We start from the raw sequence: 15,081 nt of genomic DNA, 5'->3' as shown, positions 1-15,081 counted from the left end.
AAATGCACTGAAGTATGCACCTTGAGTTTTGAGAAATATGCACGCTTAAAATTGACTAAAACTATACTGTATATAATCAACTATAAATGTTTTTGACATTGCTAGGCTTGAACCACCAGAGGCCTCATATGTTTTAAGCAAGTGCTCTGCCTTTAAGCTGTCCTTTCTCTGACTGTATAGAGAACATTTTCATCACTCCAGAAAATTCTGTTATGGCTCTTGCTATCAGTCTTCCCACACCATCTCAGGCCCATGATATGACATCACTGACCGACCTTCCTCTAGATTAGTTTTTCCCTTCCTATAATTTGTATAAGGGGTTCTTAAAGCATTTACTGTTCTGTCTCACTTCTTTCCCTCGGCAAAATATCATTAAAATCTGTCCATACTGTTCATATCTGTTCTTCGTTTTTATCATGTTTCATTTAATAGATGTTTGACAGTTTTTCAATTTACCTGTGGTGATTTAAATAATTATGTGGTTGGGCAGTGGTGGCACACACCTTTAATCCTAGCACTCAGAGGCAGAGGCACATGGATCTCTGTGAGCTCAAGGTAAGCCTGGTCTACAGAGTGAGTTCCAGGACATCCAGGGCTACACAGAGAAACCCTGTCTTGAAAAACCAAATAAAAAAATCATCATCTGCTGTGGGATGGTCTGTATGTCAAATGCTCTGATTGGTCAATAAATAAAACACTGATTGGCCAGTGGCCAGGCAGGAAGTATAGGCGGGACTAACAGAGAGGAGAAAAGAGGGAACAGGAAGACAGAGGGAGACACTGCCAGCTGCCGCCATGACAAGAAACATGTGAAGACGCCGGTAAGCCACGAGCCACATGGCAAAGTATAGATTTATGGAAATGGATTAATTTAAGATATAAGAACAGTTAGCAAGAAGCCTGCCACGGCCATATAGTATGTAAGCAATATAAGTCTCTGTGTTTACTTGGTCGAGTCTGAGCGGCTGTGGAACTGGCTGGTGATAGAGATTTGTCCTGACTGTGGTCAAGGTAGGAAAACTCTAGCTACAATCATCATTATGTGAATATTTTTTCCATTGCTCTTAGATTAACACCCAGAGTAAAATTTTTGGGTTATGTGATAAATGTGTGCTAAATGTTACAAGGAATTGTCAGTTGATTTTTATCACGGTGTACTGATTTTGTTCCTACCAGCAGTGTGTGAGCATCCCTCTTCACACCCTCCCCTATAATCCAGATGGGTAGTGTTAGTAATTCTAGCTCTTGGAATGCTGTGTATAAAATATCTCATTATAGTATTTAAATGTTTTCCCTTGTGGTTAATAGTAGTTTGAGCATTCTTTCCATATCCTTATTGGCTGTGTGTGTGTGTGTGTGTATGTATGTATGTATTATCTATTCACATGTTTTACCAGTTTGTCAATTCGAGTATCTTCTTACTGAGTTCTAGGAATTTTTTTTTTAATCTGTGCACAAGTCCTTTATTATTTATATGTTTAGCTTCAATTTCTTCTTAAGACAGAGTCTCATTAAGCAGCACTGAATGGCCTGGAACTTATGATGTAGACCATGCTGGCTTTGAACTCTGAGCCATCTCATGCCTTGGCCTCCTGAGTACTAGGATTAAAGGCGTGTGCTACTACACCTGACTCCTTTCAATTTCCTAATGATACATCTTTCCAAGACAGATACTATTACTTAAGTTGATGAAGACTATTTTACAATTTTTTTCTTCTCTGAGTTTGGTGAATTTTCTCTTTGGTTTTTGTGAGCAGATATTTACTTTTATGGGCCTTGGGTGGAAATTGCTTTCTCTTTGAGCTATCCAGCTTTCCAGCACCACTTGTTGAGTAAACTCCTTCATATTTCTCTGTTGAATTGCCTTAGATGTTTTGTTAAAAGCCAGTCAACAATGTATAGGAAAAGCTGCTTAAAGTTTAGTGATTAGGCCAGACTTGGTAGCTCACACCTATAATTCCACACTTGACAAGCTGAAATAGGGTTGCCATGAGTTCAAGTAGGTACAGGTTGAGATGTGTATATAAATAAATTTAATAATTAAATCTTAGTATGGAAAGTATCATTTTGCCTGTTGATGCTTCCTTACATTTATTTGTTGTGTGTTTATGTGGGGAGAGGGAACATGCATGCTACAGAATGTGTGTGAGGTCAGAGGACAGTCTGAGGAAGTCAGGTCTCCCTTTCCGCCATGTGGGTCCTGGGGAGCAAACCAAGTCATCAGGTTTAGCAGCAAGAGTCATTTGCCACTGAGCCATCTCACTGGCCCTTGCCTGTCAATAGTTTTGAAAATGAGAATCTGTAGAATTTTTATTTGGGCTAGTTATTTAAAATTATTCATGGTACTTGGACTGCTAGCACCTGAAAATCTTTTGAAATGCAAATTCAGTTTCTGCCTGTTTGTGTTGCACACTTCAGGAACTGGTTTGTGTTTATTTAGTGTGGCTTTTCTTTTAAAGGTTGGAACCAGGTGGAAAGATGTGGTCTCCAAGTGCATACGATGCCACTTACAGCCACTCTTGCTGTTTTATGCAAACCCGGATGGCACAGCTGTCTCGACTGAGGATGCACTCAGGCAGGTGGTCCACTGGTCACATTACAAATCGGTTGCAGAAAATATGGGTAATTCCTTTTAAAAAGTATTTTTTGGAATTTTTCTACTATTAAAATAAACTAATAGTTAATGCTGAATGTAACATGAACGTTGAGAATATTTTAAAGTTGAGTCTCAATCAAGTGAAATTCAGGATAATTCTATATTTTGTTGATTTTTCAAAGAAACCTGTTTTGCCAGTAGCCTCAGAAGCCCTTTTAGGAGTCATCCAGTGTGATGCACCCATAACACAGGAGAGGCTGGTTGGTGGGGAGCGAACTCTGAGATTATAAATGCTTTAGTGACCAGAAGGTCCAGAACAGCAAAGCACACAATCCGAGTGACATCAGCCCCTTAAGGGTTACTTATTTTATCTAGAGTGTTGAAAATGTCTCAAAAGGCCAGGCGGTGGTGGCGCACGCCTTTAATCCCAGCACTCGGGAGGCAGAGCCAGGCGGATCTCTGTGAGTTTGAGGCCAGCCTGGGCTACCAAGTGAGCTCCAGGAAAGGCACAAAGCTACGCAGAGAAACCCTGTCTTGAAAAAAAAAAAAGTCTCAAAAGTGATTTAAACATCCTCTAATGGGAAGGAAAGGAATGATGCATTTTCAACTGTCTTTTTAAGGATGTGGAAAGCCTGTCAACTACAAACCAGATAATTCAAAGGAAAATGGATTTAGTGGTCAGGCAAAACAAAGAGAAAATCACAAATTTCAAGCTGATAATATTTCATCATTTAATCGGAGCCAAATACAGACAAGTGGAAGGAGAGGAGCAGGTATGTTTTTACATTGCCCAGTGTACATTGTTGGTAAACAGTTGCACATTCTTATCTTAGTGACCGACCCTGTAGATCCTGGTGAGAACTGAACAGAAAGGCTAAACTGTCTTGCCCACGAAGAGAAAATAATAGGTAGATGTGTGTCTTCTTGTGAATGCATTTCTCTGGGAGTTTTAATCTACTGACCAATTCAAGATAGTCTGTGCAGTGGCACAAGGCAGCATGGATTCACACAAGCTTTGTAAACCTGGGCCAGCGTCTAAGTACGTGAGGCTTTACATCCCTTACATGAATTGGAGATAGTTACGGTGCCTGCCCCAGAGATTGAAATAAATAAAAATACTTAGAACATGGAAAATACTTTCTGCCTCTTCATTCAATAGCAGTTTTCATCTTTTTTCTTTACACATGCTTTAGGGACTATATAAAATGTATTTAAAGAAAATGTGGGCCGGGTGATGGTGGTGCATGCCTTTAATCCCAGCACTCGGGAGGCAGAGCCAGATGGATCTCTGTGAGTTCGAGGCCAGCCTGGGCTACCAAGTGAGTTCCAGGAGAGGCACAAAGCTACACAGAGAAACCCTGTCTCGAAAAACCAAAAAAAAAAAAAAAAAAAAAAAAAAAAAAAAAAAAAAAAAAAAAAAAAAAATGGGGGCTGGAGAGATGGCTCAGAGGTTAAGAGCACCGACTGCTCTTCCAGAGGTCCTGAGTTCAATTCCCAGCAACCACATGGTGGCTCACAACCATCTGTAATGAGATCTGGCGCCCTCTTCTGTATACATAATAAATAAATCTTTAAAAAAAGAAAAAGAAAAAGAAAAGAAAATGTGGATCTCCAATGTCAAGAAAAATCATTCTGAACACTTAGTTAAGCATAAAACTGGGTTTATGTACTTTGCTTTTTTAAATTATGTGTATGTACTTGCTTACATGCACTATGTACATACACATGCATGTGTATGACACTGTGTGTGCGGAGGTCAGAGGACAACTCTGGGGAATTGTCTCTCTTTCCATCATCTGAGTCCCAGGGATTGAGTTCAGGTTGTCAGGCTTGGCAGCAAGTACCCCGCCCCCCTGAACCGTCCCACTGGTCCATGACGTGTTTAAGTATATATGTTGTTATTGTTGTTTAGTTCTGGGTTTACTTTTGTTGAACAACTTGAAAAAATGATGTGTATCTTATAAGAACATTTTCTTTTACAGTTAAGTTAAGCAATGATCAAAGAGAAAAAATAAAAGATATTTCCAGAGAATGTGCTCTGAAAGCCATTGAACAGAAAAATGCACTTTCTTCTCAACGGAAAGATTTAGAAAAGGGGCAAAGGAAAGATACCGGCCGACACAGGGGTAAGTTCTTAGAACATTCACTTTTAAAAGAACCAGCAGAAATCTTATTTTAAAATGGAGTTTTATAGTATTCGGTGTATATTTACATATTACATTTTATATATTTACATGTTTCTCAGTATGATTTCTTGAATGTCTCTATACTAAATGTAAAAAATGAAAAATTTTTCCAGTTATTCTTTAATTGTATAAAAGTTACTGTTACAGTCTTAGTTACTGCCCTATTGCTGGGAAGAGACACCATGGCTAGTGCAACTCTTGTAAAATAAAAGCATTTAATTGGGGGTTTACATATAGTTTTAGAGGGTGAGTTGGTGATTATCATGATAGGAAGCAGACAGGCATGGTGTTGGAGCAGTAGCTGAGAGCTTTACATCCTGGTCCATAGGCAGCAGCAGAGAGAGAAACTGGCCTGGCATGGGATTGTGAAAACTCAAGGCCCACTCACAGTGACCCACCTACTCCTCCCAATCCTTCCCAAACAGTTCCAGTAACTGGGGACCAAGCACTCAAACATAGGAGTCTGTGGGGGCCGTTCTCGCTCAAATACCACAAGATACTAGTGTTCATGTTTTAATATTTTTAGTTCTGTTTGCTTTACTTTTATTTACAAATGCAATTCACTCCTATCATATAATAAACTAGGAAGGAAGGTTATATGGGAAGTAGCTCATTGATAGAAGACCTGTCTACTAGTGTATTCAAGGCTTTGTAATTGATCCTCAGAATTGAAAACAAAAGGAAAGTTAGGGCTTCTCACTGCCCATACTTCTGTTTGTTATTAATACAGAAGCTTTCAGTGCATTATAAACTTAACCTTTTTTTTTTTTTGCCTTTATGGTGTTTTCATGGATATAATATAACTTTACCTGTATTTTAAATGCTGAGTCCAGGGGTTTGCTACAGTGACATCCTGTCACGTTCACCTTCATATATATATTTTGGTGTGTAGGTGTGGCATGTCATTCCTGAGGTGGATGCTGCATCAGGTGTATTGGTTTCTGGTTTGGACAGATGCCCTCTGTTCCTTCTGGAAGACTAAGACAGCACCTCTCAAGTCAAGTGTCATTGTGTCTCATACTTGAACTCACTTTGAAAATCTTTACCAACATCAGATATGAGAAATTTATTTATGATTTTTGTTAATTGTAAATGAGACAAAAATGCTTAAATCTTTTACAACAAAAACTTATTTAGGACTTTTTAGAGTGAAGTTAATTTTATAAATATTTATTTGTAAATAAGTGGTAAAGCACTGTTTTTGTTGAGTTGGTTGGGTTTTTGATATGAGATCTCACTCTGTAGACCAGGCTGGCCTTAAACCCATGATCTTCTTGTCCATTGATTTGAGCCTCCCAGATGCTGAGACTACAAGTATGTACTGCCACACCTGACTGCAGATAATGCCCTTTTTAATCCTAAATCAGTATGTGATATACTTTAATTTTTATTATTTACATGTGATTGCTTTAACATTTTCCAACAAGATGTTTGGCTTGTGATCACTGAGCTGCCCTGAGGGGGCCTTATGTACTATTATTATTTTTAAGATTTGGTTGATGAAGATGTCTCATCTTTCAAGTCTGGATCACCTCCTGCCCCGGATGGCTTCCGACAACAGGGGACCCCCCATCTCTACCATAGCCAAGGCAGAGGACCCTGCAAACATGACCGAGCTGCCCATGAGAGCCACACTTCTGGGAAACTGTTTAGTTCAAGCAAATCCCAGAATCTTCTTGTTCCTGGAGAGAAGACGACAGGCAGATCTAAGAGTGACAGTGGCGCTGGCTATGATACGGATAGCAGCCAAGATTCAAGGGACAAAGTGGCCAGCTGCAGTAGCAGGACTAAAGGCCGCCACCGTGGCTGGAAACCCATGAGAGAAACATTAAACGTTGATAGTGTTTTTAGTGAAAGTGAAAAAAGGCAGCATAGTCCTAGGCATAAGTCAGATGCCTGTAACAGACCTAGATATAGCAAGGATCCCAGCTTTAACGATTGGCCAAAAGCCAAGCCGAAGCAGAAAGGGTTAATGACCATATATGAAGATGAAATGAAGCAGGAGGCAGGAAGCAGAAGTTCCCTGGAAATTAATGGGAAAGGAGCAGAGAGAAATACAAGCATCACAGAGAGCAGAGGCCCTGGTAACAGCTGGCAGATGCAAAGGACAGAGTCTGGGTATGAAAGCAGCGATCATGTCAGTAATGGGTCTGCTAACTTGGACTCACCTGTCACTGATGGAAGTGGGACAGTAATGGAGACCACTGGTGGTAAAGCCGTCAGGTAATATACAGAGCAACACTTTCTCCCTCAATATTCCTTGGGGTTTGTTGTTAAATTTTATTTTCTGTTTGTGTGTATATATGTGGGGGGGGGGGAGGATGTAGACCACATGTGTGTATGCCCATGGAGGCCAAAAGTGGATCCCCTGGAGTTGGATTTATAGACCTAGCCTCAAAGGGTTGCTGGGAACTCAACCCTAGTCTTCTAGAAGAGTAAGAAGGGCCTTTAACTGCTGAACCATCTCTCCAGACCCTCTTCGTTATCTTTTTTTAGAGATGTTTTCCTGCTTTGAAACTGTTATGTAAATTTAAATTTTGGATTGAACTTAGATAAGTGAGATTTCTGTTTTTATTTAATTGTGTTGATTTGCTCATGTTAGGTAAGCAGTCTTCCTCCAAGCTACCCCTCAGCACTCACCGTCCTTCTTGGTAATGGTTTGAAGTCACTTTACAGGTTTGCATTCAATATGAACTTAGAGTCAAGAGACCTAGTATACGGCAGCTTGTTTCATGGTTCATATTGTCAACTTCAATAGTTATTTCCTAACTCCAAAATAACAGCTCTCTGTTTTTAGGAAACTTGAGAACTACAGAAATACAGCATTATTTTCATTTATATCAGATTTATATGAATCAGCTGCTTATACTCCATTAAAATAATTGTTCCCATCAAGAATTAGAGGAACTTAACATGTCAGGATTGCCGAGCAGTGTAAGGCACTGCATTAAGAATTAGAGGAACTTTTTTCTTAGCACTAAACTTCATAACACTTCTTGAAATGCAGTAGCACACATAGTGGAAAGAACAGGACTTGATAAAGACATAAACTTGCATTTTAATTATTGGGCAAATTAAATTTGACTTACAAAGCAATTTTCTGTCATAAGGAGTTTAACTGCATTCAAGTATTTTACGCTATAAATTTAGTATACAATATAAATGTAGCATACATGAAGCCATGCCACTAATTATAGCACTTCAGAGGGAAAGGCAGGAGGATTGTGGATTCTAGGTCATCTTGAACTATAAAACAAAGCACAGCAAGAACAACAAAAATTACATTAAGTTCTTAGAATAGCATGTAGTAATGTTTTAACAGGTGCTTTTTTCCTTTTTCTTAAACTAAGATAATCTGTAATAACTGATGTACTTGCTGTGTGTGTGTGTTTTATTTTCCAGTGAACAAATTAAGATGGGTGATCTAAATATAAACAGTGTGGAGTGTGTATCTCATCAAAGCAAAGACCACTTAGAAGGTAAAAATTGCACTTAAATATGCTTTAATGGTTTCAGTAAGGGGTGACTGACAGTGATTTGCTGTTATGATAGACCTTATGTCTCGGTCAGTGTTCTGTTGCTGTGATGGAACACCACAACCAAAGCAGCTTGGGGAGGAAAGGGTTGTTTGGGTTCACCTCCACATCACTGTCCATCATCTAAAGAAGTCAGGACAGGAACTCAAGCAGGGCAGGAACCTGGAGGCAGGAGCTGATGCAGAGGCCGTGGGGGGTTGCTGCTCACTGGCTTGCTCCCCATGGCTTGCTCAGTCTGCTTTCTTATAGAACTCAGGGACACCATCCCAACCAAGGTTGGCTCCACTCATGATGGGCTGGGCCCTCCCATATCAATCACTAATTAAGAAAATGCTGTACAGGTTTGCCTACAGCCTGATCCTATGGAGGCATTTTCTTAATTGAGGCTCTCTCCTCTCAGATGACTTTAGCTTGTGTCAAGTTGACATAAGACTGTCCAGTATGCCTTAGAAAACCCTATATGGCCAAAATAATTAATTTGACTGGAGGTGGGTAGTTTATGCCTTTAATCCCTGCACTCAGGAAGTTAGGTAAGGCACAAGGATTGTAAGTTTGTGGCCATCTTGATAGAGGGAGAAAAACAATAACTTTATTATACCAATAAATGGATTTTCTTTTTATTTTAAGCATCTATCATAATAACGTATAGGAAAAGGAAATCAAACTTTTATGTATACTGTCTATTCATGCTGTACTTTTCACATTTGCTTCACAATATTGATTTTAGTTTTTTATCACTTTGATTAGCTGAATATGCTTTTGAAATTTGTAGCCTTTTAAAATACTCTTCAATTTTTTTTTTATATTTATTGACTATGTGTACATGCACACATGCACACATGCCACCATGCATGTGCAGGTCAGAGAACAACTTCAGAGCTACTTCTCTACTTCCACCATGTGGGTCCTCGGGGTCAGACATAGGTCTTCAGGGTTTCATGGTAAGCACCTCTGCCCACTGAGCAGGCCACCTCACTCGCCCTGGATATATATACCCTTCACATATGCCTTCAGTTTTGTAGTAGTCATAGCATTCGAGCATTTTTTTTTTTCAGTATAGATGATGAAATCGTGAAGTCCTGGCCCTCCAATCCCAGGAAGAGCTTGAATTTTAGGCTTTGATTTGATGGGCCTTTGAACACATTGGTTTTGGGAAGTTTGGTTTCCTTTGAGTTTTCTTTAGATCTATCTATTTTAAATTTATTTTATATATATAAATGAGTGCTGGTATCCATGGTGACCAAAAGTGTTGGTTCCTCTGAAGCTTCCTGACATGGGAGCTGGGAACCAAAGTGAGGTCCTCTGCAAGAGTGGTGTGTGCCCTTAACGATCTGAATCCAGGCAGCTTCACCCCTGCTCCCTCCTTTATACCCGTCTCTTCCAGCGGAGCCTTCTTTCCAACAAGCCCCCTGGCTGCTTCCATTTCTTTCTGTGTGGGACCCATTTTTCTCTGATCTCTGTAATGGTGAGAGTTGGATACTCAAGTCAGCAACTATTACCGTGTTGGGATCAATGTGTGTCTTTATATATTGTAGTCTTTGTGTGTGGTTTTGTGAAATTGGGGATGCCCGTGTTTAGCACGTACATTTACAATTGTAGTATCCTTGGTGGGGTTTTCCTTTACAGATTTTGAAGTGACTGTGTTTATCTCTTCTGACTAGATTGGATTTTGAAGTCTGTTTTTGCAGGAGTTAGAATAGGGATGCCTGCTTGGTTTTCAGTCCTGATTGCTTGGAAAAACTTCTTCCACCCTTCTACCCTAAGACACTGTCTTTGATGGCCAAGTACGTTTCTTAAAAGCAGCAAAAGGAAAGGTTCTGTTCTCTAATCCAATGTACTACATTCTGTCTTTGCCTAGGACAGTGAGACCATTAATGTTCAATTATTATTGAAAAGTGTGTATTGATTCCTTTCATTCTGATTTTGTAGGTTTGGAGGTTTTTGTTTGTCCTCTTAAGTAACTGCTGTCTTCTTGTTTTTTTTTCTGTGGGCCTTTTATCTTTCCGGTATCCTCTGGGCTAGCTCTTAGCTGATAACTACCTTATCTTGCCTTTGTGATGGTAAATTTTCCTTTCTCCTTCATTTAAGACAGATAGCTTTGCTGGGTATATTAAGCTGGGTTAGCAGTGGTGATTTTTCAGAATTTGAATTGCATATTTCCAGGTCCTCTGCCTTTTAAGGTTTCCATTGAGAAGTCAACAATTATTCTGATGGGCTTGCCTTAATATGTAAGTTGGCCCTTATCACTTACAGCTTTCAGTATACTTTATTTGTTCTGTATATTTAGTGTTTTAACTATATGACATGGTAGTTTCTTTTCTTGTCCTGTCCATATGATGTTCTTGTATCTGGATTGGCATCTCTTTCCCAAGATTTGGGAAATGTTCTTCTGTGATTTTTATGGATAATATTTCCTATTTTCTTTCCATGCCCATAATTCGACAGTTTTGCCTTTTCATGGTATCCCAAAGATTTCTGTTTAATGTATATTTTATATATATAATACACATTATGTTTATCGTTGACCTTGACTGAGTGATCCTGTTCCCCTCTTTTGCCTTCAAGTCCTGAAGTTCTGTCCTCCACATGATCCACTTTATTGGCTGGGCTTTCCACTGAACTTTTATTTGACCTTATTGTATTTTTCATTTCTATCATTTCAGGATTTTTTTCTCCAGTATTTCTACCTCCATATTGACTTCTATTTTCATATCCTGAATTGACTTCTTCAGTTTATCCAGCTGTTTGTGTTCTTGAATATATTCATGTCCTCTTTGAGCTATGTGAACATATTTAACATTGTTCATTTCAATTGTGTGTCAGAAATTTTATCTAGGTTATTTCACTTAGCTTTGTAATGTTTGAAGGAGACAGTTTGGATAGGATATGGAGGAAATGAACAGTGAGGAACCAGAGTGGCCTGCCACAGTGACTCTGTAGTCTATGAATAGCGAAGAACTGTGTAGGGGAATAAGTATTGGTGGAGACTGGATTCTCTGCTGATTACCTGACCTTGTTGGATGACCTAGGGTGGAGGCTCAAGTCTTTGCACTCCCTACCCTCCGATGGCAAACCAGAACTGAGGCCAGAATTTAGATGGGCCCCCTGCTTTGAACTGTGAACCAGAGTGGAGACCAAGATACCAGATACCCTTTCCAAATGGCAAACCAGAGCTGGGCTCCCTGCCGTAAAAGAAGTTCATGCTCAAAGGTTTTAAAGGATGGGTTAGCTACTTCAGGCAGTGAGGAAGGGGAAGCATCAATCAGGACACACAGGCTCTAGCTTACTGTACTAGTTAATATTCGTGGTGCTCTGATATATCTGACAAAGCAACTTGAGTTATCTTAGCTTACAGTTTGAGAGTGTTATAGCTCAGCATGGCAAGGATGGTGTGACCACAGGAACTGGAGGTAGCCGAGACGCATTGCATCTGTAGCCAGGAAGTGGGGAAAGATGAATGCTTGTATTGAGTCTAGGGCTGCAGTTCATGGAATGTGCTGCCCATATTTCGTATGTGTGTCCCCACATCAGTTCACCAATCTTAATATTCATGTCCAGAGATGTATTTCCTAATTGATTGTAGGTGCTGTCAGTTGGCAGTATTAACTATCACATTTACACAGTGGTAATATTGTCAAGATTTCAATGTCCTGTCACAAGTGTATACCTTGTTCATACCTGTGCAGGGAAGGTTGACATGGGGTGTTTCCTCGGTGTCAGTCAAGGCTCATACAAGCAGTATTGTGATTGTAGGAATAAAAGGAACATGCAGCATGGAAAATCATCTTTGGGTTCTTCAAATGTCACACTAGAAGTGCCACATGCATCAATACTCACACCCCATTATCTACAGTAACTCTTACAAGCAGGCCTAATTTTAAGCATGGGAATGTGAGTTTTACAAATGCTAGAGCTGAATTAAGTATGCGTACTATCTGTAATGATACCAGGGAGAATGGGAGAGTGTAGTTTTACAAATACCTAGAGCTGAATTAAGTATGTGTAATACTGAAGGGACACCATAGGAGGAAGAAAGATTGACAAGCAGTCATCAGAAAAGGTTCAGTTTGGAAATAAATATAATGGTGTGGCATTACTACAGGTGATTTGCTAAAAATACATAGCAGCTTATAAGCCAAACAAACGTGAGGGTTTGTGGTGGGAGAAAATGGGTTGTGCTGTTGAAATACAAGTTTTAGAATTCAGAGGAGAGTGTAACTTCTCACAGTAAACAAAGAACCAAGTATAAATCACTGTAGTCCTTATCCTCCTTAAGGTTTCTGTGGACATTATTTTTCAGGTTACAGGCCCTGAATATGATTATTTGTTAATCTATTTTGTTTTCATCAAATGTATGCTATCAGGAGGAAACACTTTAGATTAAGGAAGTAACTTTCCCTTCCCATATTAAAATGCCTGGCTTGTTTTAAAAACCCGATAAAAGTCTAAGTAACCAAGTATTACAGGAAACAGTCAAAGGTTGGCCAGAAATCACAGCAGAAGTCAGTGAAATGAACAATAACTGCAAGTTCAGTCAGTGCTCCTTGCTTCCTGGTGGTTATGAAAACACAAGGTCATAGAGATTTTGAGGATGAAGAATTCATTGTTTGCAGTGAGTTTACACATTTAATATGAGTGTGTGAGTGTGTCCCACTCCTTTTTTATTTCAGTAAAGAACACATAACAAGACATCGTTCTGACTAGTTTCCTGTGTCATTAAGTATCCCAGCTCAATCTCCCAAACTGCTCTCATCAGGACCAAAGCTTCCCACCCACCACACAGCTCTTCCCTTCTCCCCTCAGGAAACTAAACGGCTCCAGCATTCTGGTTGTGTGTGTTTGCTCACCAGCTCTGCCTTTCCTTGGTGCCTCGTGTAGTTGTTTTTAGGCTCGTATTTAGCTTTTTGTATCTGGGTTATTTTATTCATAATGACCCCAAGGATTATCCATGTTGTAACACACATGGGAACTTCATTGTCTTTCTTTTATTTTTTGAGATAATAATATAATTCATCATTTCTCATTTCCCTCTCCTCCCTCCAAGCCCTCACATGTCCCTCCTTGCTTTTTCAAATTCGTGAACTCTCTTTTTCATTAAGTTATTACAAACATGTGTGTATATACATATATACTCCTAAGCACTTAAATGCAATCTGCTGAGTCCACAATGTTATTTGTATGTTTTCAGGGCTGTTTGGTACTGGATGACCAGTTGGTGTGCTCTTCCATGGGGAAGACTGTTTCTCTTGCTCTCAGCATTCCTTAGTTGCCTGTAGTTCTTTGTGTAGGACTGAGGCCTCCTGGGCCTTCCCCATGCATGATGGCATTCTGCTGCTGCCCAAGAACTTCATTTTCTTAAGGCTTATTCATTCATCTGTTGATGGAACATCTGAGTTGTTGTTACCTTTTCCCTATTGTACACAGTTACTGTGAACATCCTCACGATCATTTTTTTAGTGCATATCCAGTGGGCAATTGCCAAATCCTGTGGTAGTTCACTTTTTAAAATTTTCTTATTCTTTAAATCTGTTTTTATGTGTTCCTGTGTGTGTCTGTGAATATCTGCCACATGTTGTGGGTGCCTATTAAGACCAGTAAAGGACATCAGCTTTTTATTACTAGAGATTCTATGTAGCCTGTTCTCCATATGATAAGTTCTGCTGCAAGTACAAGGATATTCCAGAAGTTGCCATAGTGACATTTGAAATTTTTAGCCTCTCTTCTAAATTCCTAGTGGGATTTCAAATTCTTTCCAATACAATAAAAAGAAATACATTCAAAGAGTATGCTGTCAGAAGAAATGATCATACATGAAGAATGTAAGAAATTGGGCATATGCAAGGCTAGAGTGATAGAGATGTGGAAGTCCCGAGATGACTGCAAGAGGAATTAACAGGACCTAAAGCAGGTTGCAGCTTTGTGCTCTTTGGCAGCAGTGAAGAGGGTGAATTTCAAGCACTGAGAAAATGATTTGAATTTTGCCTTAACCTAAAAGACAAATGTATGATCATGAACTAAGGCAGTACCAGTGTCCAGAAGGATGACTCAGTTAAGTGGGTAGGCAGAAATAATGAAAAAGGGAAGGAAGCCATGTTTGGGCCTACCGTAACTGGATACACCATTTACTAAAATGGGAAATAAGAAGTGAGGAATGAAGGAAGGGATACTATGTTAATTTTTAATTTGTTGAGCTCATCACCTTGGTAAACACGTTTTGTTGTTCAGTGAAGAACTAAGTCTAGAAATCAGGAAAAATGTGCTTTGTAAACCATCACATATGGAATTGAATACCTTATGCTTGGACAAATCATTCAGGAAAATTGGAAACTGCAGAGCAAGAGGACAAAAAAAGCAAAGGAGCTGAGCAAGAGAAATAGTGGGAGTCAAAGCCTCTGGAAGGAGAGCTGCCGAATGGCTGAGTCTCAGTAGCTGAGAAAGTGTAAAAGAAAACAGGAGAGGGCCTACAGAGAGGAACCAGAGAGAGGGAGAGCTTTAAGAACAAACACAAACAGAACTTAAAAAGTACCAGCTTGGTTTTACAGTAAGTCATTAGTCATGTGACAACGAATGGCAGAAATGGTGGTGGGACAGGGATAGCATTGAGGTGTTTAGAAGTCAAAGACAATAATGTATGTAACTTACTTTCAGGTGTTTAAAGGGGTGGTAAAATGGTAATATTAGATTATGTGAGGGGCATTTGTATATTCTTTGTGCCACTTTTAGTTTTTAATCTTTTCTGAACTTTTTGAAATATAATCTGTGC

At 39.5% G+C, this 15,081-nt stretch overlaps 1 protein-coding gene across 4 annotated transcripts in view; it reads left to right on the top strand.

Moving 5' to 3' along the window:
* Positions 1 to 15,081, top strand: part of Usp53 (ubiquitin specific peptidase 53) — a 62,605-nt gene that overhangs the window by 36,195 nt on the left and 11,329 nt on the right. For all 4 annotated transcript variants that reach the window (XM_028881463.2, XM_028881461.2, XM_028881462.2 and 1 more), the window contains 5 exons: positions 2,460 to 2,622; positions 3,217 to 3,369; positions 4,579 to 4,722; positions 6,273 to 7,005; positions 8,185 to 8,261. In XM_028881463.2, the coding sequence (XP_028737296.1) occupies positions 2,460 to 2,622; positions 3,217 to 3,369; positions 4,579 to 4,722; positions 6,273 to 7,005; positions 8,185 to 8,261 (1,270 nt within the window). The remainder of the gene's footprint in view (positions 1 to 2,459; positions 2,623 to 3,216; positions 3,370 to 4,578; positions 4,723 to 6,272; positions 7,006 to 8,184; positions 8,262 to 15,081) is intronic.

This window comes from Peromyscus leucopus, chromosome 6 (assembly GCF_004664715.2).
Source record: "Peromyscus leucopus breed LL Stock chromosome 6, UCI_PerLeu_2.1, whole genome shotgun sequence".
In the NCBI taxonomy this organism is placed as follows: domain Eukaryota; kingdom Metazoa; phylum Chordata; class Mammalia; order Rodentia; family Cricetidae; genus Peromyscus; species Peromyscus leucopus.
Note: the sequence above shows the minus strand (reverse complement) of the source record. Positions and strands in the feature narration are given on the sequence as shown.